General features: G+C 43.0%; 1 protein-coding gene across 1 annotated transcript; it reads right to left on the reverse strand.

Moving 5' to 3' along the window:
* LOC115080484 (vomeronasal type-2 receptor 26-like) lies at positions 1–27,132 on the reverse strand. The gene is made up of 5 exons (XM_029584682.1): positions 27,068–27,132; positions 24,726–25,550; positions 8,034–8,261; positions 7,698–7,821; positions 1–1,636 (listed from the first exon to the last, which is right to left on the reverse strand). The coding sequence occupies exons 2-5, from the start codon at positions 25,524–25,526 to the stop codon at positions 726–728; spliced, it is 2,064 nt and encodes a 687-aa protein (XP_029440542.1). The 5' UTR covers positions 25,527–25,550; positions 27,068–27,132; the 3' UTR covers positions 1–725.

The following is a 27,132-nucleotide window of genomic DNA, read 5'->3' on the forward strand; positions in this document are numbered from 1 at the left end:
ATTCTACCAGAGCCCACTGTAATCCTGGATTTTAAAGAATTTCTTAATGACCTGTTTGAGTGGGGGGGTGTATCTGTTGGCTGTCCATTCGTCAAGAATGGGTTACTGATGGGGAGGGAGAGTTGGTTAGTGTTGCACCAGGCTTGGGAAGAGATTCAGAGAGTGCTGGGGTCAGGCTGGGTCCTGTGATGGATGGTGAAAGGACAGTCTTGAGGTCAAAGAGTGCTGGGATTGGATATGGGGAGGAGGGAGAGAAAGAGTATTGGTGTGTGATCAGGGAAGAGTGTCTAGAAGTGTGGAGGCGACAAGGATGTTAGTGTTCAGATGAAGAGGAGTGGCTGGGAGTGCTGGAGTAAGTCTATTTAGAAAATTAGTGCACACCTCTATTTGGACATGCCCTCTGTTGAATTTTCAACAGGTATCAGCTAGTTATATATAATAAATGTAAACCTTTGCATAACCATGCTTGTTGGATCTCTGTAGAGAAATGTTTCTGCGTGTGTAACATGATGAAACACTCCTACTTCATGCAGTATGTCTGTAATGAGGGTTTTGGCTAGGGATGCATACCCCTGTGTCTTTCCCATGAAACATTTATTTCTACAGGAGACAGACATTGTATCCCTGTGTCCATCCCTAAGCCATCCAGTCCTAGAGCTGAAAGACTCTTTTGCCTCTATGCCAGTTATATAGGTTATTCATTTTCAGGACATGATAATTAGGCATTATTTCCGTGTTGTATTTTTTCCTACTAAGTGTTCCTTGGTGTTCATCTCTGGCTGGAGGAGAATAATGTAACACTTGGGAAGAAAGATTAGGAAGAGTAACCCTGCACCGGAGGACAGGATGGCGAAGATCTCCACTGCAACCATGTACTTCCCTTGTGTACTGAGATAAGCAGGAATGAAAGACAGCCAGACACTCACAAAGACCAGCATGCTGAAGGTGATAAACTTGGCCTCATTGAAGCTGTCGGGTAATGTCCTAGCCAGGAAGGCCACAATGAAGCTAATAATGGCCAGGAAGCCTATATATCCCAGCATACAGTAGAAGAGAATGGTCATCCCATCATTGCACTCAACGATTATCTTCCCACTTTCAGATCTGCTGTTGTACTCAGGAAAGGAAGGATGGCTGGAAATCCAATAAGTGCAGATAGCTAGTTGGACCAGAGAGGAAGAAATAACAATGAGGTTGGGTATCTTTGGCCCAACCCATTTTCGGAGCTGATTGCGTGGGTTCACTGCCTTGAAAGCAATTACCACAGTGACAGTTTTTGCTAATATGCAAGAGACACTGACAGTGAAGATGAGGCCAAAGGCAGGCTGGCGGATCATGCAAGTGAGATTTATGGGAAGGCCTACAAATGTTAAGGAACAGACGAAGCAGAGTGTGAGGGTACAGAGGAGGAGGTAACTGAGGTCCCGGTTGTTGGCCCTCACAATTGGTGTGTCCTGGAACCTAAAGAAGACAAAAAGGATGAGGACTGTAGCCAAAGATAGGACGATGGAAGTAGCAGCCAAGGCTGCTCCCAGGGGCTCTTGGTAGGACAGGAACTCAATGACTTTTGGTAGGCACTTGTCTCGACTTTCATTGGGCCACTGGTCTTCTGGGCACCTCCAGCACTTTGTTATATCTGAAACAGTAGTGAAACACCAGTTTCAAGCACATGTTATAGATGCAATATTATCATCTGTGCTATAACTCTACAGAGCTCCAAAGAGTTACCAAACGTTTATGTTTATCATATTTTTAATTTATGAGTCACCCATACCAAAACCCTAGGCAAAATACAAAATAAAACAATCATAATCAAAAAAACACATTTAAAAAATGACATAAAATAAGCAACACTAAATCCCACTAAGAACAGGGGATGGGGAGACAACCTCAACAGCAACACCTATTGGTGGGAGCCAATGTTGCATGCACACTATGTTCCAACAGGGACAGCATAACTGGGGATTCAAAATGTGCATTTGCACAGAGTGGTGCTGCTGTAATAACAATAATACAGTAGTGCCCTCCTCCACCTCTTAAGATAATCAGCCTGCAGAGCAGGCTTCTGCTTATTTCCTCACCTGTACAGCTGATTGGTTTCACTCTGCTCAGGATAGCCAATCAGATGGGAGAGGTTGGAGCTAGCAGCCAGTTTTTCAAGTTACTTCTGCTGGCACACAAAAGGGTAGTGGGAGGCTGACAGAGAGGAGGAATAGGATGAACAGATAGAGGAGGGGAGGTAAAGCAGCAAATAGAAGGAAAGGGGGAAGGAGAAGAGAGACAAAGGACGGAAAGGCAGCAGAGATTAGGATAGTGCCGAGAAGAAGGGAGAAAAAGGGAAAAATTAGCAAACAGATGGAGTTTAGGGCAAGGAGCTGGCTGCACTGCTGCTTTTTCTGCCACCTCATTGGGATCCAATGATGGGAGATCCTTCACTACAGGTAGGTATCTGCCTACAGCACCATCCTGGGGAACGGGGAGGCACAAGAAGATACCTACAGTACCTGAATTTAATCTCTTTGAAGTAGCGGAGCAGCCATGAAAGGTGAAATATAAATAAATCAAATCAAAATGACTCAATGGAGGCAAGGGGGTCAAGCTGTCCACCACACAGCCCACTTCCAGAACCTTCCTCCTTAATCCAATTGCACATATTCCATTCTGCCCCAATATGGCACTATTAATAGTGTTTATGGCCATCCAGCATGGGTATATACTTGAAACTGATTAACTGGGGGACTGCATGTTTGTTTTGTCTTTCTCACCTAATCGTATGATAACTTTAAATCTTGGGAAACGTATGACTGTCACGCCTAGCAGTATGTAGTTGGGTATCTCATGTAGAAAGGGGGAGCCAATTTTTTGTTTAATTTCTTCTAACGTCTCAGTTCTTCCTCCCGTAAGGCTCTGAGTGACCAGAGTAGTCTATTGTAAGTTTGATGCGTGGGAGCAGGGCTCTCCTTACAGAATCTTATCTGTTGTGATAAGGAACTGCTATATTTTCATGGCTGTCCTGATTGGCTTGATCTAATGCTACCTCATTCTGAAGTGGTTAATGGTCACTTAGGGAGCCACTTTTAAGTGTTTTTCTCTCCCTCCCTTTCTTCTTCATGCATTGGGGGAGGTGGGGGAGTGGCATGAGTGCCAGCGCTGGCATAACTCATGCATATAGCACCAGTGATATTACTAGAGAGAGAGAGAGAGAGTAGTGTGATTACAGATCTGCAAGACTTTGCTGTGTGTGCTGTTGCTTGCTTGCTTGCTTGTGCCAAGAGAAAAACCTGTATACTGGGTGTGTTTGTGTGATTGGAAGTGAGCAGAATGTGCAAGAAAGGGAAAGGATTCAAGAGTGGTGATGAAAACCAAGGTTTTGAAGACGGGCAACAGAGTATTGTTTGTAGAAAGCAATATGTATTTTTGCACAATTAAAATCAGTTCTAACATACTTGAGTTTATAAACATGTATTTATTTGTATTTATTTATTTATCGGTTTTTATCTACCGTTGTTTGGAACAAGCCTTCACAACGGTTTACAGACTTAACAACTTATTCCATATAACAGAGCTAAAAATTGAAAACATTATAACAAGTGGGTTACAGACGTAACAGCTTATTACAAATAACAGAGCGCAGGATTGAAGAACATTATAATAAATAGTATGGGGGAGAGAGACTATTTCATAACTGTTAGCTGGAGTTATTACTGATTACACAAAATAGAAAAAAACATAACAGGGAGAATTATAGCGAGAAATCTTGGGGAAATGATGTAGAGGGAAATTGGTTGATATATAAGATAGATATCAAACTATAAGGGGGGAATAGCAGAGGAGTGATTATTATTCTGAGGGAAGTGGAGGGGGGAGGAGATGGGAGGGTATGGGAACGAGGATAATAGGGGATGGTACTTTATATGTTGAGAGAGTCTTAGTTAATATAGTTATTGTTTTAGTTCATTGCTAAGGACTGGTGCTAAACATGATGGAAAGTCCATGTTAGGATAGGGGGGAGGATCTGTGAAGGTGAGAGAGTATTTATCTGATACCATCTTTATATGTTTGTTCGAAGAGCCAGGTTTTTAGGAGTTTTCTGAAAAGTTTTATGTTGCCTTGTTTTCGTAATCTTTCTGGTAAGGTGTTCCAGAGGCGTGGTCCTGCAAGGGAGATCGCTCTGTCCCAGACTGAAGAAAGTCTGGCAAAGGTGAGTGTGGGTATTGATAGTAATGCTTTATTGGCTGCTCTTGTGTTTCGTTGTGGGGTGTATATTTGGATAGCATTGTTCAGCCAATCGATTTCTTTTCGCAAATTGATTTCTATAATATGGTTAGAACTTTGAAGTCGATCCTTTTTTCGATGGGTAACCAGTGTAGGGCTTTTAGTACAGGTGTTATGTATTCAGATTTACTATGGCCAGTTAGAATTCTAGCAGCTGCATTCTGCAGAATTTGGAGTGATCGTATTGTGGCTTTGGGGAGGCCTAATAGGAGAGAGTTGCAGTAATCAAAACTCGTGAATATCAGGGATTGAAGGATGGTTCTGAAGTCTTCTGGATTTAGGAGGGGTTTTAGACGTTTTAAGGTAGACCTGATTGACAAACTGAAGAGTAGTAAATCACCTGGACCGGATGGTATACACCCCAGAGTTCTGAAGGAACTAAAAAATGAAATTTCAGACCTATTAGTAAAAATTTGTAACCTATCATTAAAATCATCCATTGTACCTGAAGACTGGAGGATAGCAAATGTAACCCCAATATTTAAAAAGGGCTCCAGGGGCGATCCTGGAAACTACAGACCGGTTAGCCTGACTTCAGTGCCAGGAAAAATAATGGAAAGTGTTCTAAACATCAAAATCACAGAACATATAGAAAGACATGGTTTAATGGAACAAAATCAGCATGGCTTTACCCAAGGCAAGTCTTGCCTCACAAATCTGCTTCACTTTTTTGAAGGAGTTAATAAACATGTGGATAAAGGTGAACCAGTAGATGTAGTATACTTGGATTTTCAGAAGGCGTTTGACAAAGTTCCTCATGAGAGGCTTCTAGGAAAAGTAAAAAGTCATGGGATAGGTGGTGATGTCCTTTCGTGGATTGCAAACTGGCTAAAAGACAGGAAACAGAGAGTAGGAATAAATGGACAATTTTCTCAGTGGAAGGGAGTGGTCAGTGGAGTGCCTCAGGGATCTGTATTGGGACCCTTACTTTTTAATATATTTATAAATGATCTGGAAAGAAATACGACGAGTGAGATAATCAAATTTGCAGATGACACAAAATTGTTCAGAGTAGTTAAATCACAAGCAGATTGTGATAAATTGCAGGAAGACCTTGTGAGACTGGAAAATTGGGCATCCAAATGGCAGATGAAATTTAATGTGGATAAGTGCAAGGTGATGCATATAGGGAAAAATAACCCATGCTATAATTACACAATGTTGGGTTCCATATTAGGTCACTGTTAATGGTGTTTAGTTTGGAGAATGAGAAAAATCTTGTTCTCCAGAATTACTTCAGAAATAAGGAAATTATGTTCTGTGGTCAGAAAATTCAAGTTTTCCCGGATGTTTCCAAAGACACTCAGTTGAGGCGGAAACAGTTTCTGAATTTGAGACAGAGAGTGTTGTCCATTGGGGCTACCTTTTATCTCAAATTCCCATATAAGTGTTTAATCACTTTTCAAAAGAACAAATTTGTGTTTCTGGAACCACCTCACCTGGAATCTTTTCTTGTAGATAAGGGTGGATAGGCAGAGTAGACCGCCTTCCCTATAGGGGAATAACTGGCATAAATAATAATGGCTTTCTCCTAGTAATATTCATGTATATTATGAATTTTTTTTTTTTACCTTTATATTTTACTGTTAAGGCTTCCCATTAAGTGGGCTAGTTATTGTATTCGCATGATAATAAGGGGTAAAGTATTTCTGTTTATAGTATTGATGATGTGAATCAATATTTTCTTATTTCTTTTTTGCATTATATAAATGTTGAAGAAATTTAATAAACCATAAATAAAAAAAAATAAATAAATCGTCGGTTCAGTGTGCTGCGGCAGTCAAAAAAGCAAACAGAATGTTGGGAATTATTAGAAAGGGAATGGTGAATAAAACGGAAAATGTCATAATGCCTCTGTATCGCTCCATGGTGCGATACAGAGGCATTATGATTATCTCACTCGTCGTATTTCTTTCCAGATCATTTATAAATATATTGAAAAGTAAGGGTCCCAATACAGATCCCTGAGGCACTCCACTGTCCACTCCCTTCCACTGAGAAAATTGCCCATTTAATCCTACTCTCTGTTTCCTGTCTTTTAGCCAGTTTGCAATCCATGAAAGGACATCACCACCTATCCCATGACTTTTTACTTTTCCTAGAAGCCTCTCATGAGGAACTTTGTCAAACGCCTTCTGAAAATCCAAGTATACTATATCTACCGGTTCACCTTTATCCACATGTTTATTAACTCCTTCAAAAAAGTGAAGCAGATTTGTGAGGCAAGACTTGCCCTGGGTAAAACCATGCTGACTTTGTTCCATTAAACTATGTCTTTCTATATGTTCTGTGATTTTGATGTTTAGAACACTTTCCACTATTTTTCCTGGCACTGAAGTCAGGCTAACCGGTCTGTAGTTTCCCGGATCGCCCCTGGAGCCCTTTTTAAATATTGGGGTTACATTTGCTATCCTCCAGTCTTCAGGTACAATGGATGATTTTAATGATAGGTTACAAATTTTTACTAATAAGTCTGAAATTTCATTTTTTAGTTCCTTCAGAACTCTGGGGAGTATACCATCCGGTCCAGGTGATTTACTACTCTTCAGTTTGTCAACCAGGCCTACCACATCTTCTAGGTTCACCGTGATTTGATTCAGTCCATCTGAATCATTACCCATGAAAATCTTCTCCATTTCGGGTACCTCCCCAACATCCTCTTCAGTAAACACCGAAGCAAAGAAATCTTTTAATCTTTCCGCGATAGTCTTATCTTCTCTAAGTGCCCCTTTAACCCCTCGATCATCTAACGCTCCAACTGACTCCCTCACAGGCTTTCTGCCTGTGAGGGAGTCAGTTGGACTGGTGCAGCTCCTCAAACTCCTGTCTGAGTTTGAGGAGCTGCACCAGTTCCTGAATAAGGAGTAGCAGATCTACCTCTCAAGGCTGGAAGAGGAAGAGAAGGAGATTATAAAGAAAATCAGAGATAATGCCATAATGCCACCCTGCCTATGCAATGATCCCCTCCCTCACTTGTTTCATAGTGTATTAGGCTGATCCTTTCTACTCCTTTCTATCCACACTGTCTCTTCCTCCTCGTATTGGCAATGCCTTATATTATTACCTTGTATTATTTTTCTCCTCGTATATGCAATACCTTTGTATTATTACCCTGTATTATATTTCTATTTGTTGTATCATATTTTTACCTTGTATCATATCTTAAACTATTCTTACTCCTTCTATCCACTTTGTCTCCTCCTCCTCATATATGCATTACCTTATACTATATCATTACCATTGTATTATATTTCAATATGTATTTCTAAAAAACTAAGTATCTCTTTTAAAAATGTAAACCGTTGTGATGACATGTCTGAACGATAGTATAGAAAAATTGATAAATAATAATAATAATATCAAAGAAATGGGAAGTTACAAATGTTCTAGGTAGATGCACAGATACAGCGTCAGCGGCTCACCCGTTTCGTTGGCTATTTCTCCAATGGAGCAAGGGACACAGTCAAAACAGCAGCTCGGTTGCCCCATTCTGGCAGATCTCCTGTAACCAAGAGAGCAGCTCTCACTGCAGACAGAGCGAGGGGTCTGTGAAAGGTAAATGAATTAATTAAGGGTTAAATTAAATGATAGGGCATAAGTCCCCCCCTCAGCCCTTCTCGTTCAAGGTTTTTCTGACACCATTTTATCTTTCTCCCCTCCCCCTTCCTCAAGCCACATACAGCAAAAAGCCTTTTGCAGTTATTTCACCCTTAATTTTATCTGATTCTAAAATGCATCCCGAATTCTTTGCTTCTCACCTGATTATTGTACTTTTCATTCCATAAGATATCAATGTTGACAATGATTTCCTGTCCTGGGGATTCCCTAGAATCATATCTACCCACTTTAACCAGTTTGGTGGTGTCATCTGGGTATATTTGAATATTCATGATGTCAAAGACGGTTGGCACATCTCCGTTCTTATCGAAATAGATGTCCTCCCCGGCCTCTGTTTTAAAATGCACATCCCAGAGATGATGGAGGACCTATCACATGCAGTGATGAAGAAAAGGAGTTAATCTGAATATATAGCTAACTTTATGGATTCCCCTACAGCTGCCCACCTCTGCCCTCAATCTAGGGTTGCCACCTCCTCCAGGTCTGCCCAAACAGGTTTATCCATTGCAGAAATAGAATTATAGTTCTGCTTTTCCATATAAAATTAGGTCTACAGCACCTGCCTATTACACCATTTAAGCACATAAAATGACACAAAGCAGACAGGGCTTGAGGGAGGGTCAGTAGTGGATCTGTGAAAAAAACTAATATGTTAACATCTCTTAAATGAACAATCATGGGAGGACTCAAGTAATTCAGAAACTAGAAGATCGGAAGAAGACTCTAAACAGTACTTCTGTGGCTTCAGGTGCTTTACCAGCAGGAGGGGAAGGAACCCAAGACACTCTCAGCTCCAGAAGGCACTGGGAGGGAGAAGACAGAACAACCATACTCCACCATCATTAATTTATGATGAAAAGCCTATATGGCTACTGTAAACCCCCACCCTGGCTTGGAACTCTTAATCAAATGAATGGAAGAGGCAGATGATACTGATGTGCTGGGTACACCCCCAGGAAGAGTGAGCAGTAGGGATGTGAATCGTTTTTTGACGATTTAAAATATCGTCCACAGTGTTTATCCCATGCTTCTTTGAAATCCTTCACAGTTTTAGTCTTCACCACTTCCTCCGGAAGGGCATTCCAGGCTTCCACCACCCTCTCCGTGAAGAAATACTTCCTGACATTGGTTCTGAGTCTTCCTCCCTGGAGCTTCAAATTGTGACCTTGTTCTACTGATTTTTTCCAACGTAAAAGGTTTGTTGTTGACCATGGATCATTAAAACCTTTCAGGTATCTGGAAGTCTGTATCACATCACCGCTGCTCCTCCTCTCCTCCAAGGTGTACATATTTAGGTTCTTCAATCTCTCCTCATAAGTCATTTTATGAAGACCACTTTTTTGGTTGCCCTTCTCTGGACCGCCTCCATCCTGACTTTGTCCCTTTGGAGAATCGGTCTCCAGAACTGAACACAGTACTCCAGGTGAGGCCTCACCAACGCCCTGTACAAGGGGATCATCACTTCCTTTCTCTAACTAGATATTCCTCTCTATGCAGCCCAGCATTCTTGTGGTTTTAGCTATCGCCTTGTCACATTGTTTCGCCGACTTCAGATCATTAGACACTATCACACCAAGGTCTCTCTCCTGCTCTGTGCACATCAATCCTTCACCCCCCATCAAATACATTTCTTTCGGATTTCCACATCCCATATGCATGACTCTGCACTTCTTGGCATTCAATCTGAGCTGCCATATCTTTGACCACTCTTCTAGCTTCCTTAAATCCCGTCTCATTCTCTCCACTCCTCCTGGCGTGTCCACTCTATTGCAGATCTTAGTATCATCCGCAAAAAGACAAACCTTATCTTCTATCCCATCCGCAATGTCGCTCATAAAGATATTGAACAGGACTGGTCCCAACACCGATCCTTGTGGCACTCCACTTAACAACGCTCTCTCTTCAGAGTAAGTTCCATTTACCATCACACATTGTCTTCTGTCCGTCAACCAGTTTGCAAACCAGGCCACCACCTTGGCACTCACTCCTAAGCTTCTCATTTTACTCACAAGTCTCCTGTGCGGGACTGTATCAAAAGCTTTGCTGAAATCCAAGTAGATGACATCGAGCGCTCTTCCTTGATCAAAAAAGTCAATCAGATTTGTCTGACAGCACCTTCCCCTGGTGAATCCATGCTGCATCTGGTCCAGCAATTCTGACTGTAGATGGTTCACTATTCTTTCTTTCAGCAGAGACTCCAATATTTTTCCCACCACCGAGGTGAGGCTAACCGGCCTGTAGTTTCCAGCCTCCTCTCTGCTCCCACTCTTGTGAAGCGGGACCACCACTGCTCTTCTCCAATCACTCGGCACCACTCCCGTTTCTAGGGATCTATTGAACAGGTCACGCAGCGGACCCGCCAGCACATCTCTGAGCTCCCTCAGTAAACTGGGATGAACCTCATCAGGCCCCATGGTTTTGTCCACTTTTAGTTTTCCTAGCTCTTCCCATACATTTTCTTCTGTAAATGAAGTTACATCTACTCCACTCCCCTTCAGTTTCTTGTTAACTAGCGATGGTTCTTCTCCAGGGTCCTCTTTAGTGAACACTGAACTGAAGTATTCATTTAATATTTCTGCAATTTCTTTGTCTCTCTCCACACATTGATCATTGTCACCAACTTCGGACCTTTCTCTGATATATCTGAAAAATGTTTTGTCACCTCGCTTTACCTCTTTGGCAATCCTTTCTTCCGCTTGACTTTTTGCCGTCTTGATTACTTTCTTTGTCTAGTTCCACCAGATACTCTTCCTTGTGCTCCTCCCTTTGGAATCCTTTATATTTCTTGAACGCTGTTCTTTTAGCTTTTATTTTGTCAGCCACCTCCTTTGAGAACCAGATAGGTTTCATTTTTCTTTTGCTTTTCTTTACTTTTCTAATGTATGGATTATTTTTCTTGGTAATTGCTCCTTTTAGTTTGGTCCATTGTTGTTCCACATCTCTCTTGTTCTCCCAGCCTTCTAGTTCTTCCCCCAGGTACTTCCCCATTACATCAAAGTCTGTGGTTTTGAACTGCAAAACTCGTGTCTTTGTGCTTCTTCTCCATATCCTATTTGTGATATGAAACCATATTGTTTGATGATCACTGGTGCTGAGATGGGCACCTAGCTGGACATTGGAGATATTATCTCCATTAACGAGCACTAAATCGAGTATAGCTCCCTCCCTCGTGGGTTCCATTACCATTTGTTTGAACAAAGCCCCTTGCAGGGCATCCACTATCTCTCTACTATTGTTAGATTCTGCAGAAGGGATTTTCCGGCAGATTAAAATCTCCAACAATCACCACTTCTCCCTTCTTTCCCATCTTTTGGATGTCTTCAACCAGATCTCTGTCAAGCTCTTCCATTTGATTTGGAGGCCTGTAAACCACTCCAATAAAAATGGATGCCCCATCATCTTTTTTTAGGTCGGCCCATAGTGCTTCTTGTCTGTTCCATCTTCCTTGCATCTCAGATGCTTGGATATTGTTTCTGACATAAAGAGCCACTCCTCCCCCTTTCCTATCCTCTCTGCCCTTCCTTAACATGTTATAACCCGGTATTGCCGTATCCCAATCATTAGGGCTTGCAGATCTGGGATTTTATTGTCCAAACTACGAGCATTTGTGCTCATAGCGTTCCAGCTTTTCTCGTTCAGGTTACTGCTTTTCTTGGACTTCTTTTGTGACTTATTTAGTTGAGTTTTGTTATCCACTTCAACCTTTTCCATTGCATTTGTATTTGGGGGGTGACATTCTAATTTCTGCCATCCCCGGCTTCTAATTTAAATGCCTTATAACATAGGATTTGAATTTATCTCTTAGGATCCTTTTTCCTGCCACAGACAGATGTAAGCCATCTTTGACATATAGCTTTTTATTGTTCCATACACGGTCCTAGCCCCTAATAAATCCAAAACTTTGTTCCTTATACTAGGATTTGAGCCATACATTGAAGTTATTAATATGGCTTAGCCTCTCCTTCCCCTTTCCATGAACAGGTAACATTTCTGGAAAGGCGATGGTTGTCGCCATGTGACTAATCTGCTTCACTAGAGACTGGAAATCTCTCTGTACTTATTGGATGCTGTTTCTAGCAAGGTTGTTGGTTCCCAGATGGATGATAATATCAACTTTAGAGTCTTTGCTTTCTTCTTTGATCACTTTGACTATTTGAATAGCATTTCTGCTGGCTGATGATCCTGGGAGGCTTTTAACTGTAGTGTTTCCATCGCTAAGAGTTCCCAGATTAGTGCCTCTGATGACAGTCACCCAGCACAATGAGCTTTTTCCTTTGGTTACTGATTGTATTATGGAATTTCTGTATACATTGGGTTTCTTCTTTCTTTTCAGATAACACTTCAATCTCTTTTGCAAGAGCTTCTTCAATATCTAATACAGAGAAGGTGTTTTGTACTTGATACAGCGTGTGTCTCCGCATCACAGGTCTAATTATACCGGAGCCCACTGTAATCCTGTTGTTTTTTGAGTTCCTTAATGCCCTGTGTGAGTGGGGGAGGGAGGGGAGGGTGGTAGACTTATGGGCTGCACAACTGAAATGTTGTTCTAAATCAGCCATGAAATTGTTTATTTATTTATTTATTTATTTAAAATTTTTATATACCGGCATTCATGTTGCAAACACATCATGCCGGTTTACATATAACAGGGGTGTACAGTAAACAATTCAATAACCTATTTGTGTAGAAGGAAGCAGTTACAAATAACAAGGTAATAGAACTGGGAGGAGAGAAGAAAAGAAAGAGAATAACATTAGGTATAGGTATTTACATTAGTAATAACATTTTTACATGTGGAAGTGGTAGAATCTGGCTGAATAGAATTAATCGGTGTCCGGGAAAGCTTTTTTAAACAGCCAGGTCTTAAGTCTCTTCCTGAAGGTTGGGAGGCTGGGCTCCTGTCTAAGGTCCGGTGGGATGGAGTTCCATAGAAGGGGGCCGGCTGTTGAAAAGGCCCGATCTCTCAAGGTAATGTGTTTGGTAGTTTTGGCTGGGGGCACTTGAAGAGATCCTCTGAGTGTGTCTCTTGTTGGTCTGGAGGAGTTATAAATTTGGAATGGGACTTGTAAGTCGAGTGGGGTGTGTTGATGGATGGTTTTGTATATTATGGAAAGAGATTTGTAGAGGATTCTAAAGTGAACAGGCAACCAGTGGAGATCTTTTAGGATTGGAGATATATGGTCCCTCCTCCTGGAGTTTGTCAGTAATCTTGCCGCAGCGTTTTGTAACATCTGGAGGGGTCTAGTATAGGAGGAAGGTAGGCCCAGAAGGATAGAGTTACAGTAATCGATCTTAGAAAAAATGATAGCTTGTAGAATGGTTCTGAAGTCCTGAGTGTGGAAGAGTGGTCTAATTCTTTTCAGAACTTGGAGTTTGTGGAAACAGTCCTTGGTGGTTCTGTTGATGTAAGCTTTAAGGTTCATCCGGTTATCAATTAATACTCCTAGATCTCTCACCTGTGTAGTAGTTGGGATAGTTGGAGGATTAGAGATGGCATTATTATCTGGGGAGATGAGAAGCAGTTCTGTTTTAGAGGAGTTTAAAACTAGGTTTAGGTTAGCCAGGAGATGTTTAATTTCGAAGAGACTGTTTTCCCAGTGAACCAATGTTTTTGTGTAAGATTCTTTAATGGGTATCACGATCTGGATGTCGTCGGCGTAGAGGAAATGTTTGAGGTTAAGGTTGGAGAGGAGTTGGCAGATAGGTAAAAGATAAATGTTAAAGAGTGTAGGTGACAGTGAGGAGCCCTGGGGGACACCTATGGATGCGTCCATTCGTGAAGATTCTTTGTTCTGTATCTTAACCTTGAAGCCTCTGTTGGAGAGAAAAGATTTAAACCATGAGAGAGCTGTGCCTGAGATACCTATAGAAGCCAGAATGGAAGTGAGAATGGAATGATTGACCGTATCAAAGGCGGCTGATAGGTCCAGTAGAATTAAGAGGAAGGATTGGCCTTTGTCAAGGCCCATTAATATGAAGTCAGACATGGAGATGAGGAGGGATTCTGTGTTCAGTGACTTGCGAAATCCGTATTGTGATTGGAATAGGATTTTGTTTTCTTCTATGTATTCGGAGAGTTGAGTATTGACAACTTTTTCTAGAATCTTGGCTATGAATGGGAGATTGGCGATAGGACGGAAGTTGTTGGGGTCTTTAGGATCCAAGTTGGGTTTCTTGAGTAGAGGTTTGATGGAGGCCAATTTGAGGTCGTCAGGATATAGTCCTTGGGAGAGTGAGCAGTTTATGATGTCCGACAAGGTTTTAGCGATGGAGTCAGGGATGGCCAGGAGCAGTTTGGTGGGGATAGTATCCAAAGGATGGGAGGAAGGTTTCATTCTTCTTATAAGAGTTTGTATCTCTAAGATAGAGATGGGTTCAAGTGTTTCCAGACCATTGTTGTTGAGGGATGATTGTTGAAGAGACTGGTAAAGAGCAGGGTCGGTGGGATTAGAAGGCAGATGAGTTAGAAGGCTGTTGACTTTGTTGTGAAAATGAAGAGCAAGTTCTTCAGCTTTGGGTTGTGCTAGGTCGTTGGGAATCTCCTGTGGGATGATTTGGGTGAGATTGGAGACATAGGCGAAGAGGGCTTTTGCGTCGAAGATTAAGTGGTGAATCTTGGATGCATAGTAGTCCCTTTTGGATTTAGAGGTAGTTGACTTGTATTGATGGAGGGTGGCTTTGTAGATGGATCGTGTATTGGTGCTTGGGGATTTGCGCCAGTCGCTCTCTTTCTGTCTTAGATTTTGTTTTAGCTTTCTTAGTTCTTCCGTGAACCATGGTTGTCTTTTGGAGGCGTTTGGGAGTGATTTTTTGGTTGCTAGCGGACATAGCTTGTCGGCTATGGAATCTGTGATGGCTTTCCAAGAGCGGAGAGCTGTGTTCGGGTTTGAGAGATCAATGGATGGAAGTTGAGAGGCTAGGTGGGAGCTGAGGTCTTCTGTAGAGCAGGATCTTCTGTATGGGAAAGATGGTGAGGGCCCTTTGGAGGTGGAGGGTTTGTTCAATGAGAATGCGGTTGAGATAAGTGAGTGATCAGACCAAGGGACCTTCTTGCTTTTGAGGCGTGAAGAATGTTTGATGCCTGGGTTAATAAAGATAAGATCCAGCGTGTGGCCTGCTTTGTGTGTGGGTTTGGTAACTAGTTGTTTGAAACCCAGGGCTGAGAGGGCAGAGAGAAAGGATTCACAGCTGGATGATGGGGTAGGATTGTCCACATGCAGATTAAAATCTCCTAGGATAATTGCTGGAGCGTCCAGTTTGATGAGGGTTGTGATTTCCTCTACTAAGGGGGAGGGGTCTGTCTCAAGGAGGCCCGGAGGGGCGTAGACGAGTAGGATTTGTAGTTGTTCCGAGGTGAAGAGACCCATTTCTAGTTTAGAGTCTGAGTTGTATGGGTGCTGGATGAACCCGAGGTCTTTTTTTGATGCAAATAGGAGTCCTCCTCCTCTTTTTTTCAGTCGGGGGATGGAGAAGATGTCGTAGTTTGATGTGGGAAGTTGGTTTATAATTGCTGTGTCCGTGGGTTTGAGCCATGTTTCTGTTATAGCACATATATCTGGTTTGGTATCAAGGAGATAGTCGTTGAGGATTAGAGATTTCTTGGACAGAGATTGTGCATTGAATAGTGAAAGTGAGAATACAGTGAGGCCTAAGAGTTGGGTGATGGGTGTTATCAAAATTGGGGTGAATGATTTAAGGTTTCGGTGTAGCGCCTGTCGTTTGTGTTGTAGTATGAATGATCTGTTCGGTTTTCCTATTGCTGACAGGCTGTGTTGTAAAATAGGTATTGGGAAGGTGGGGAACATTTTAGCGTGTAGTGCTTGTGTTGTAGTGGTGCTGCGTTAGTGCTGTTGATGGACCGAGGGGCGAAGGCAGTCTTTGTGAGTCTTTTGTTTTAATGTAGAGTGCTGAGAGGTAGTTGTTTTGCTGTTGCTTGAGTGTTGTTTGCTCAGGATGGTTGCTTGTTCAGGATGGTTGCTTGCTGAATGCTTGCAGGATGGTTGTTTTTTTGCTGAGCACTTGTTGAATGCTTGCAGGATGGATGCTTGTTGAGAGCTTGCTGAGATGACACTGGCTGGGTGCAGTATGGTGCTTGTTGAGAGAGAGCTGGAAGAACGTGAAGCAGGATGGATGCTGGCTTACTTATGAGGGTTCACATTGGTTTCAATATAACCAATTAGGTTACTTGCTGTTAGGAGGATAATGGATGAACCAGCTATTATCATCGTCATGTGAGACGTTGGTGGAAACCATCAAACATTTAGAGGAAGGATCCCTCAATATGGGAAGGGACTTTTTGTTTAGCCTGGTGTTGCTTGGGCTGGTCGTCCGGGGGTTTCACTGTTCATTCCGAGGAAGCCGTGCGGTGGTACTGCTTAGAGATGTCCGAGGGTGCAGGGAGCCACATCTATGTCCTTCTGGGCTGTCTGCAGGGGCTGCTCGAAGGGGCGCTCAAAGGGGCAGGCCCCTTTGTCGCGCTCCTTCGGCGCGTGACGCTAGGCGCGTGACGCTTGACCAGGTTAGATTTTTATAGATGACTCTTTTTTGTGTCGCTCAAAAGTGATGTCATCAATATGGGTCTTAGCATCCAGCACAGAGATTTAAAAGCGGAGTCGTTAGAAGCAGGGCAGTCTTCCAGCTGGGGGAGGGGTCAACAGCCACGAGGTGGAGGAGGAGGAGGGGGTCCAATGGAGGGCTGGGTGCAGGAAACAGCTCAATCCAAGCCCTGGATCCTGGCTTGCAGAGCAGAGAAGAAAAGAAAGGCAAGTACCTGTACGGAGATTTAAAAGCACATTCGTTAGAAGCAGGGCAGTCTTCCAGATTGGCATATTGTGTAGTCATAAGGGTACCCATGGCTTCACACTTCTGAGATAGACAATTAGCAGATACGGCTCAGGCTGCTCTTCACTGCAATCTGTCTCTGGAGCTAATTTTAAATGCAGATTAGTCTAGACTGCAGTGTAGCGTGTGAGACAGAGTGGTAGCAAAACCCCCAAGGTGAAGCATTGTTTATGGCAGCAAGCAGAGTATGTTATATGGCAAAGGGCTAGAATTTAAAAAGCCTACGTGCGCCGGGCCTATTTTAGAAAGGTCCGGCGACGCTTGTATGTCCCGGGGCTTCAAAAAAGGGGCGGGGAGGGGCTGGGGTCAGAGCCTCCCAGCACAACGGATATTTGCCGCTATGCTGGGGGATCACGTGCTGGCAGGCAGGGCAAAGGTCCGGGAGGGGGGGGGGGGTCTAGATTAGGGCTAGGGGGTGGGAGGGTTGGGGAGGGAATGGGCGAAGGCCGTGGATGTCGGCGCGCACAAGTTGCACAATTGTGCACCCCCTTGCGCGCGCATGTTTTAAAACTGGGCATCCATGTGTGCGCGCGCGTGTGCTATTTTTGAAAATGTACCCCAAAGAGCGCAGAGGCATCAAATCCTTCAAGGTGTAGAATGAGGGGTATTAAACACAGCAAAGAAGCATGAAAGTCCCTAAGATGTAGAGAATGGGATAATGCAATGGAGGCATCAAAACTCTTAAGAGGTAGAATATGTTTTATAGCAAATAGCACAAAGGCATCAAGGACACCAAAGTGTAGATTGTTGGGTTTTATTTACAGTATGGAGGCCTCAAACCCCCAAGGCATAGAATGCATGTTATCATAAACAGCAAAAAGGCAGCAAGGTACAGTGGAAGCAAGACTCAAGGTGTAGAGTCCGTGAATGGCAGCAAGGCAGAGTTTTCCCATTTGCAACCGTTTTGCTGCTGCTTTTGCTCTGAGTGGCAGAGACGGTCCTCAGGCTAGTACTGCCACCCTTCCTTGATGCTAGTGTTAAAAGATTGTGTGTCTATAGCTGATGTAACATACCAAAATAATTTTCACGTGCCCCAGCTATCTTACCTCAATTGATGGCTTTGCCACTGTTAATACACATACCAAATATGGATCCTACCTCACTTTAACGTGTCTTCACACCACAGATCTCTTATGGGATCCCCTCCACCTCTCTAGATCCTTGGGAATACTGCAAGGTAAAAGGCCATGGGCATCTCTAACTGCACTGCTCACTAGAGATGTGAATCGTGTGATCGATCGTCTTAATGATCGATTTTGGCTGGGGGGGGGGAGGGAATCGAATCAAAATCGATCATTAAGACGATCGATCACACGATTCACATCTCTAGTGAGCAGTGCAGTTAGAGATGCCCATGGCCTTTTACCTTGCAGTATTCCCAAGGATCTAGAGAGGTGGAGGGGATCCCATAAGAGATCTGTGGTGTGAAGACACGTTAAAGTGAGGTAGGATCCATATTTGGTATGTGTATTAACAGTGGCAAAGCCATCAATTGAGGTAAGATAGCTGGGGCACGTGAAAATTATTTTGGTATGTTACATCAGCTATAGACACACAATCTTTTAACACTAGCATCAAGGAAGGGTGGCAGTACTAGCCTGAGGACCGTCTCTGCCACTCAAAGCAAAAGCAGCAGCAAAACGGTTGCAAATGGGAAAACTCTGCCTTGCTGCCATTCACGGACTCTACACCTTGAGTCTTGCTTCCACTGTACCTTGCTGCCTTTTTGCTGTTTATGATAACATGCATTCTATGCCTTGGGGGTTTGAGGCCTCCATACTGTAAATAAAACCCAACAATCTACACTTTGGTGTCCTTGATGCCTTTGTGCTATTTGCTATAAAACATATTCTACCTCTTAAGAGTTTTGATGCCTCCATTGCATTATCCCATTCTCTACATCTTAGGGACTTTCATGCTTCTTTGCTGTGTTTAATACCCCTCATTCTACACCTTGAAGGATTTGATGCCTCTGCGCTCTTTGGGGTACATTTTCAAAAATAGCAAACGCGCGCGCACACATGGATGCCCAGTTTTAAAACATGCGCGCGCAAGGGGGTGCACAATTGTGCAACTTGTGCGCGCCGACATCCACGGCCTTCGCCCATTCCCTCCCCAACCCTCCCACCCCCTAGCCCTAATCTAGACCCCCCCCCTCCCGGACCTTTGCCCTGCCTGCCAGCACGTGATCCCCCAGCATAGCGGCAAATATCCGTTGTGCTGGGAGGCTCTGACCCCAGCCCCTCCCCGCCCCTTTTTTGAAGCCCCGGGACATACAAGCGTCGCCGGACCTTTCTAAAATAGGCCCAGCGCGCGTAGGCTTTTTAAATTCTAGCCCTTTGCCATATAACATACTCTGCTTGCTGCCATAAACAATGCTTCACCTTGGGGGTTTTGCTACCACTCTGTCTCACACGCTACACTGCAGTCTAGACTAATCTGCATTTAAAATTAGCTCCAGAGACAGATTGCAGTGAAGAGCAGCCTGAGCCGTATCTGCTAATTGTCTATCTCAGAAGTGTGAAGCCATGGGTACCCTTATGACTACACAATATGCCAACAATTTCATGGCTGATTTAGAACAACATTTCAGTTGTGCAGCCCACAAGTCTACCACCCTCCCCTCCCTCCCCCACTCACACAGGGCATTAAGGAACTCAAAAAACAACAGGATTACAGTGGGCTCCGGTATAATTAGACCTGTGATGCGGAGACACACGCTGTATCAAGTACAAAACACCTTCTCTGTATTAGATATTGAAGAAGCTCTTGCAAAAGAGATTGAAGTGTTATCTGAAAAGAAAGAAGAAACCCAATGTATACAGAAATTCCATAATACAATCAGTAACCAAAGGAAAAAGCTCATTGTGCTGGGTGACTGTCATCAGAGGCACTAATCTGGGAACTCTTAGCGATGGAAACACTACAGTTAAAAGCCTCCCAGGATCATCAGCCAGCAGAAATGCTATTCAAATAGTCAAAGTGATCAAAGAAGAAAGCAAAGACTCTAAAGTTGATATTATCATCCATCTGGGAACCAACAACCTTGCTAGAAACAGCATCCAATAAGTACAGAGAGATTTCCAGTCTCTAGTGAAGCAGATTAGTCACATGGCGACAACCATCGCCTTTCCAGAAATGTTACCTGTTCATGGAAAGGGGAAGGAGAGGCTAAGCCATATTAATAACTTCAATGTATGGCTCAAATCCTAGTGTAAGGAACAAAGTTTTGGATTTATTAGGGGCTAGGACCGTGTATGGAACAATAAAAAGCTATATGTCAAAGATGGCTTACATCTGTCTGTGGCAGGAAAAAGGATCCTAAGAGATAAATTCAAATCCTATGTCATAAGGCATTTAAATTAGAAGCCGGGGATGGCAGAAAGAAATTAGAATGTCACCCCCCAAATACAAATGCAATGGAAAAGGGTGAAGTGGATAACAAAACTCAACTAAATAAGTCACAAAAGGAGTCCAAGAAAAGCAGTAACCTGAACGAGAAAAGCTGGAACACTATGAGCACAAATGCTCGTAGTTTGGACAATAAAATCCCAGATCTGCAAGCCCTAATGATTGGGATATGGCAATACCGGGTTATAACATGTTAAGGAAGGGCAGAGAGGATAGGAAAGGGGGAGGAGTGGCTCTTTATGTCAGAAACAATATCCAAGCATCTGAGATGCAAGGAAGATGGAACAAAGAAGAAGCACTATGGGCCGACCTAAAAAAAGATGATGGGGCATCCATTTTTATTGGAGTGGTTTACAGGCCTCCAAATCAAATGGAAGAGCTTGACAGAGATCTGGTTGAAAACATCCAAAAGATGGGAAAGAAGGGAGAAGTGGTGATTGTTGGAGATTTTAATCTGCCGGAAAATCCCTTCTGCAGAATCTAACAATAGTAGAGAGATAGTGGATGCCCTGCAAGGGGCTTTGTTCAAACAAATGGTAATGGAACCCACGAGGGAGGGAGCTATACTCGATTTAGTGCTCGTTATTGGAGATAATATCTCCAATGTCCAGCTAGGTGCCCATCTCAGCACCAGTGATCATCAAACAATATGGTTTCATATCACAAATAGGATATGGAGAAGAAGCACAAAGACACGAGTTTTGCAGTTCAAAACCACAGACTTTGATGTAATGGGGGAAGTACCTGGGGGAAGAACTAGAAGGCTGGGAGAACAAGAGAGATGTGGAACAACAATGGACCAAACTAAAAGGAGCAATTACCAAGAAAAATAATCCATACGTTAGAAAAGTAAAGAAAAGCAAAAGAAAAATGAAACCTACCTGGTTCTCAAAGGAGGTGGCTGACAAAATAAAAGCTAAAAGAACAGCGTTCAAGAAATATAAAGGATTCCAAAGGGAGGAGCACAAGGAAGAGTATCTGGTGGAACTAGACAAAGAAAGTAATCAAGACGGCAAAAAGTCAAGTGGAAGAAAGGATTGCCAAAGAGGTAAAGCGAGCTGACAAAACATTTTTCAGATATATCAGAGAAAGGTCCGAAGTGATAAGGTGACAATGATCAATGTGTGGAGAGAGACAAAGAAATTGCAGAAATATTAAATGAATACTTCAGTTCAGTGTTCACTAAAGAGGACCCTGGAGAAGAACCGTCGCTAGTTAACAAGAAACTGAAGGGGAGTGGAGTAGATGTAACTCCATTTACAGAAGAAAATGTATGGGAAGAACTAGGAAAACTAAAAGTGGACAAAACCATGGGGCCTGATGAGGTTCATCCCAGTTTACTGAGGGAGCTCAGAGATGTGCTGGCGGGTCTGCTGCGTGACCTGTTCAATAGATCCCTAGAAACGGGAGTGGTGCCGAGTGATTGGAGAAGAGCAGTGGTAGTCCCGCTTCACAAGAGTGAGAGCAGAGAGGAGGCTGGAAACTACAGGCCGGTTAGCCTCACCTCGGTGGTGGGAAAAATATTGGAGTCTCTGCTGAAAGAAAGAATAGTGAACCATCTACAGTCAGAATTGCTGGACCAGATGCAGCATGGATTCACCAGGGGAAGGTGCTGTCAGACAAATCTGAATGACTTTTTTGATCGAGGAAGAGCGCTCGATGTCATCTACTTGGATTTCAGCAAAGCTTTTGATACAGTCCCGCACAGGAGACTTGTGAGTAAAATGAGAAGCTTAGGAGTGAGTGCCAAGGTGGTGGCCTGGATTGCAAACTGGTTGACGGACAGAAGACAATGTGTGATGGTAAATGGAACTTACTCTGAAGAGAGAGCGTTGTTAAGTGGAGTGCCACAAGGATCAGTGTTGGGACCAGTCCTGTTCAATATCTTTGTGAGCGACATTGCGGATGGGATAGAAGATAAGGTTTGTCTTTTTGCGGATGATACTAAGATCTGCAATAGAGTGGACACGCCAGAAGGAGTGGAGAGAATGAGACGGGATTTAAGGAAGCTAGAAGAGTGGTCAAAGATATGGCAGCTCAGATTGAATGCCAAGAAGTGCAGAGTCATGCATATGGGATGTGGAAATCCGAAAGAAATGTATTTGATAGGGGGTGAAGGATTGATGTGCACGGAGCAGGAGAGAGACCTTGGTGTGATAGTGTCTAATGATCTGAAGTCGGCGAAACAATGTGACAAGGCGATAGCTAAAACCACAAGAATGCTGGGCTGCATAGAGAGGAATATCTAGTTAGAGAAAGGAAGTGATGATCCCCTTTGTACAGGGCCTTGGTGAGGCCTCACCTGGAGTACTGTGTTCAGTTCTGGAGACCGATTCTCCAAAGGGACAAAGTCAGGATGGAGGCGGTCCAGAGAAGGGCAACCAAAAAAGTGGTCTTCATAAAATGACTTATGAAGAGAGATTGAAGAACCTAAATATGTACACCTTGGAGGAGAGGAGGAGCAGGGGTGATGTGATACAGACTTCCAGATACTTGAAAGGTTTTAATGATCCATGGTCAACAACAAACCTTTTACGTTGGAAAAAATCAGTAGAACAAGGGGGTCACAATTTGAAGCTCCAGGGAGGAAGACTCAGAACCAATGTCAGGAAGTATTTCTTCACGGAGAGGGTGGTGGAAGCCTGGAATGCCCTTCTGGAGGAAGTGGTGAAGACTAAAACTGTGAAGGATTTCAAAGAAGCATGGGATAAACACTGTGGATCCATAAAGGCTAGAGGATAGGAATGAAGAGAAGAGCCATGGGGGTGGAGTACTGGAGTGGAAGCTACTACCTGGTGATTACTACTCTTACTCAATAAGCCTTCGCACTGTTAATGCAACTCCAACATTGCTCTCTGCTTCAACAGCAAGGGGAAAATGTGGAAAAGAGGATTTGCAGTCAGATAACAACCACCAAGGACTGAACTTCACAATCTGGGTAAACAAATAAGCATGGGGGTAGCTTGCTTATTAACTGCAGTTACTACCCTAAACCAATTAAGCCTGATACATCACTTTGAATGCATATACAGCATTGTTCTCTGCTTCTATGGCAGGGGGAAATGTGGAAAAGAAAATTTGCATTCAGACAACAACCAATAAGGACTGAACTTCACAATCTGGGTAAACAAATAAGTGTGGGAGTAGCTTGCTTATTACGACGGTTACTACCCTAAACCAATTAAGCCTGATACATCACTTTGAATGCAAATACAACATTGCTCTTTGCTTCAACGGTAGGGGGGAAATGTGGAAAACAGGATTTACATTCAGACAACATCCAACAAGGCATTGATATGTAGTCTGGGTAAACAAGCATCGGGTAACTTGCTTGATGCGGCGGTTACTACCCTTAACCATTAAGCCTTATGCTCACTTTTGATGCAACTCCAACATTATTCTCTGTATCAATGACAGGGGATGGTAGGAAATTTGAATCAAACAACAGTTACCAACAAGGGCCCTGAAATTGGTAGTTGATGAAGTATGGGGAAATAAGTGTGGGAGCTGGCTGAGCAGACTGGATGGGCCGATTGGTCTTTTTCTGCCGTCATTTCTATGTTTCCTCAACTCCTACTCCCAGAAGCTGCTCCTCTACCTAAGATACATTGATACATCATCAGGACCCATGTTCTTGAAATACTTAATTCTACCACGAAGTCAACAAAATCCATCCCACATTCAACCTGAGCATGGAACAATCCACCCAGCAAGTCCACTTTCTGGACACCATTGTCAAGCTAATGAAGGGCACATATGAACCACATTATACCAGAAACACACTGAGTGCCACACATACTTTCATGACTCCAGCTTCCACCCACCCCCTACCACCAGGTCCATTGTCTACAGCGAAGCCCTTCAACACAATAACATCTTTTCTGACCCCTCAGGGAGAGACTCCCATCTTGAGAAATTACAATGGATAGTTTTGAAATTATAATACTCACCCAATGAGGTAAGAAAACAGATCAATCGAGCCAGACAAATACCCAGGGACACTCTGCTACAGGATAACCTCTGGTTATTACCTACTGCTCTCAATTAAAACCACTGAAACATATCATCAAGGACCTATAACCCATCCTGGACAATGACCCCACCCTCTCACATACTGTAGGTGGCAAGCCTATCTTGGTCTACCGATAACCCCCCAACTTCAAACAGATATTCACCGGTAACTAAAAATTGTACAATTGTTACAAAATGGGCATGTTCATGTGCGCGCACTGGGAACCCAGCACACATGGACGCCCGTGCGGTTGTTTTAAAATGTACCTTTTAGGGAGTAGTCACTGCTGATTACCAGCATTAATTACATGAGATCTATTTAATGTTTGAGCACTTGTCAGATACTTGTATCCTGGATTCGCTAATGTTGGAAACAGGATGCTGGGCAAGATGGATCCTAGGTCTGACCCAGTATGGAAACTTATGTTCTTATGTGTAGAAACCAATAATGTGCTATCTGATCATTCACCCTAGTAGTGCCTGCATGCATGTTTTCAAAGTTATAAACTGTAAACAGCACGGAGATCCTGTTTGAATGTTAAATTAAACAAATAAATTGCTATTTTTACCTGCCATGGTTTGATATTCTGAGTCTTGATATGTGAACCAAACAATTCTTCCTTGGCTCCATCCAAAATCATATTGTGAAGGGTGTAGGCATAAGCATAAACTGCTATGTAAGCATGATAGGAAATGCTTAAATCATTCAACTGAAAGAGCGCTGGGACCACTGCTTTGAGGTCCTCTTTACCAGTGCATGGAATGACATCTTTCCCAGTCACCATCCGGGTCATGTTCTGCTCTTCCCATTGACACTCAAATGCATTTTCCCAGAAGAGCTTGGTGAGGGTATCCCACGGGACTGCAGAATACCCCATGCGGTAAAGGAAATCAGTGAAGTGTGGGATGCCCCTAGTGGAACCAGTGAAAACCAGGCTGCCATTTAGCAGCCTCCATGACTGTCTGGTAAACAGTTGTGGGTAGAAGCTCCACCCTGTTGAGAAGACCCAGACCATGACTGTGACACTGCGGAGGGAAAGAATCTCAAGGATAGGTTTGATGTGCATTTCATAACAGTCACACACAATCACGCTTGCTGAAGACTGATGAATCTTATCTGCTACCCTCATCAATCTCTCTCTAGTGTAGCGATCATCAATCTTCTCCTGGAAAGCCACACAGCCACCATTATCCATCACCTCCCGCCTTATCTTCTGGCTGGTCAGGCTCGTAGCATCTGAGTTGGAGGTCAGTATCCCCACCCACGTCCAGTTGAAGTGCCTGAGCAGCTGGGCAATGGAACGGGGATGCAGGGTGGCTGCGGGGAAGGTACGTAGGAAAGATGGAAACTGGAATTTATCACTTAGCATTGACTTCTGTGCTCCATAGCTGATCTAGAAAGAAAGATTTCCATCATCATCTACATCTTTAATATCCACGAGACTATTTAGAGGTCTACCAAAGAAGAAGGTTCCAAAAATGTATTACATAGACAATAATAAAAGACATTTTCATAAACAATGGGTTGTTTGATTACATGGGTAAAGGTATTTGCGTATGTGATCAACACACATAATTTTGTAGGTAGTTTTTTTTATATCCCACCTATGCATGGAGACCCTAAGTAGCTTAAAAAACAAATACATATTTAAAATTACATGGTAAAAGTCAATAATTCACAGATAAATTAACATTAATAAAGAAAAATAAAACAAAAGTCTAACAATATGCTTGTTGAAATAAAATGGTCTTAGGCTGTTTTCTAAATGTCTTTGAACAATGGAGGGAATGCATCTCCAGAGGAAGCTGTTCCATAATTCAGGAGCAGCCACAGAAAAGGCACGCTGATCAATTTCAGACAAATGCACACATCATTTAGATGGAACTTCCAAATGAGCTTTCTGAGATGAATGCAGTGTTCTTGATGGATTATAAGGCTTGGGCAGGTCATTTGTCCTGGGAGCCAACGGAAGAGGAAGCAGTTTATCTACCAGCAAAGCAGCTTCATATTTGATCCTCCACTGGATGGAAAGTCATTGGAAGCCAAACAGCATTTGCTGTAGTGTGGCAGCAGCATTTTAAAGAAACTGCATCGACCTATAAACCTATAGCTAGATTTTATCCCTCCATCTCTTCATCATGTTCTCCATAGGCAAAGTCTATACTTCCCTCAACGCACCTCTATTGTGCTTTCTCAGCACCTCCACCCATCTATCCCTTTGTTTTGCTTCCTTTACCATCTCCATCTATCTGGACCTTCACTCTTGCTCTCAGAAACCCTCCTCTCTCAACTTTCATCTACCTCTCCTCTTCCATCCCTCCTTCCTCCACCCTAGAAATCATGCATTGAATCAAACTGATTGCAATAAACTGCCTGACACCAATTCTGGTTGCCTTGAACCTACTGAAATAACCTATTGGTTTGCACAGATGTTTGTGTATTTATGCTAAGCTTATAGATTATTGTTTAAGGTAGTCATTATTGCTGATTTATTTCTAGTCCATTTCCTTACTGTTTTCACCTTCTTTCTATTGTTAAAGCTGCTTTTAAGTTTAGGCACTTATATACTAGTTCAGTGCTTACTGTGCACCTTACTCTATTGTTAACCTGCTGCTAATAAATTGTATTATACCCCCATCTTGAGTGGATTTCTTATTCAAAAAGCCGAGTAATAAATCCAAATAATAACAACTTGAATAAAATCGGTCACAAGCCTTGCTAAAGTTCTGGCCTTTACCATGTCCTCTGGTAAACCATTTTAGGCCTTGTCATCTACACTGAGGTAAATACAATCACAATTACAGGGAGTTTTGTTTGTTTGGGTTTTTTTGGAACAGAACTGGGGGGGAACTAAAGCTAAAATCTACGCGAAAAGGAGAAACGGGCAAATAAATGCTCATGAGGCACCACCTTCGTTACTTTCGTTGACCGCGCGCCGGCAGCGTCGCAGATCTCCCTAATATGCTCGCGCCTCT

This window comes from Rhinatrema bivittatum, chromosome 19 (assembly GCF_901001135.1).
Source record: "Rhinatrema bivittatum chromosome 19, aRhiBiv1.1, whole genome shotgun sequence".
Classification (NCBI taxonomy): Eukaryota; Metazoa; Chordata; class Amphibia; order Gymnophiona; family Rhinatrematidae; genus Rhinatrema; species Rhinatrema bivittatum.

Bases quoted from the DNA above. Each gene is read 5' to 3' on its own strand.
- LOC115080484 (XM_029584682.1), bottom strand. From the start codon at position 25,526: ATGCTAAGTGATAAATTCCAGTTTCCATCTTTCCTACGTACCTTCCCC. The intron at 7,822-8,033 runs GTGAGAAGCAAA...TACCTTTCACAG, and splicing joins ATGAAAAGTACAATAATCAG to ACCCCTCGCTCTGTCTGCAG. The intron at 1,637-7,697 runs GTGAGCCGCTGA...CTACTGTTTCAG, and splicing joins AGAAATAGCCAACGAAACGG to ATATAACAAAGTGCTGGAGG.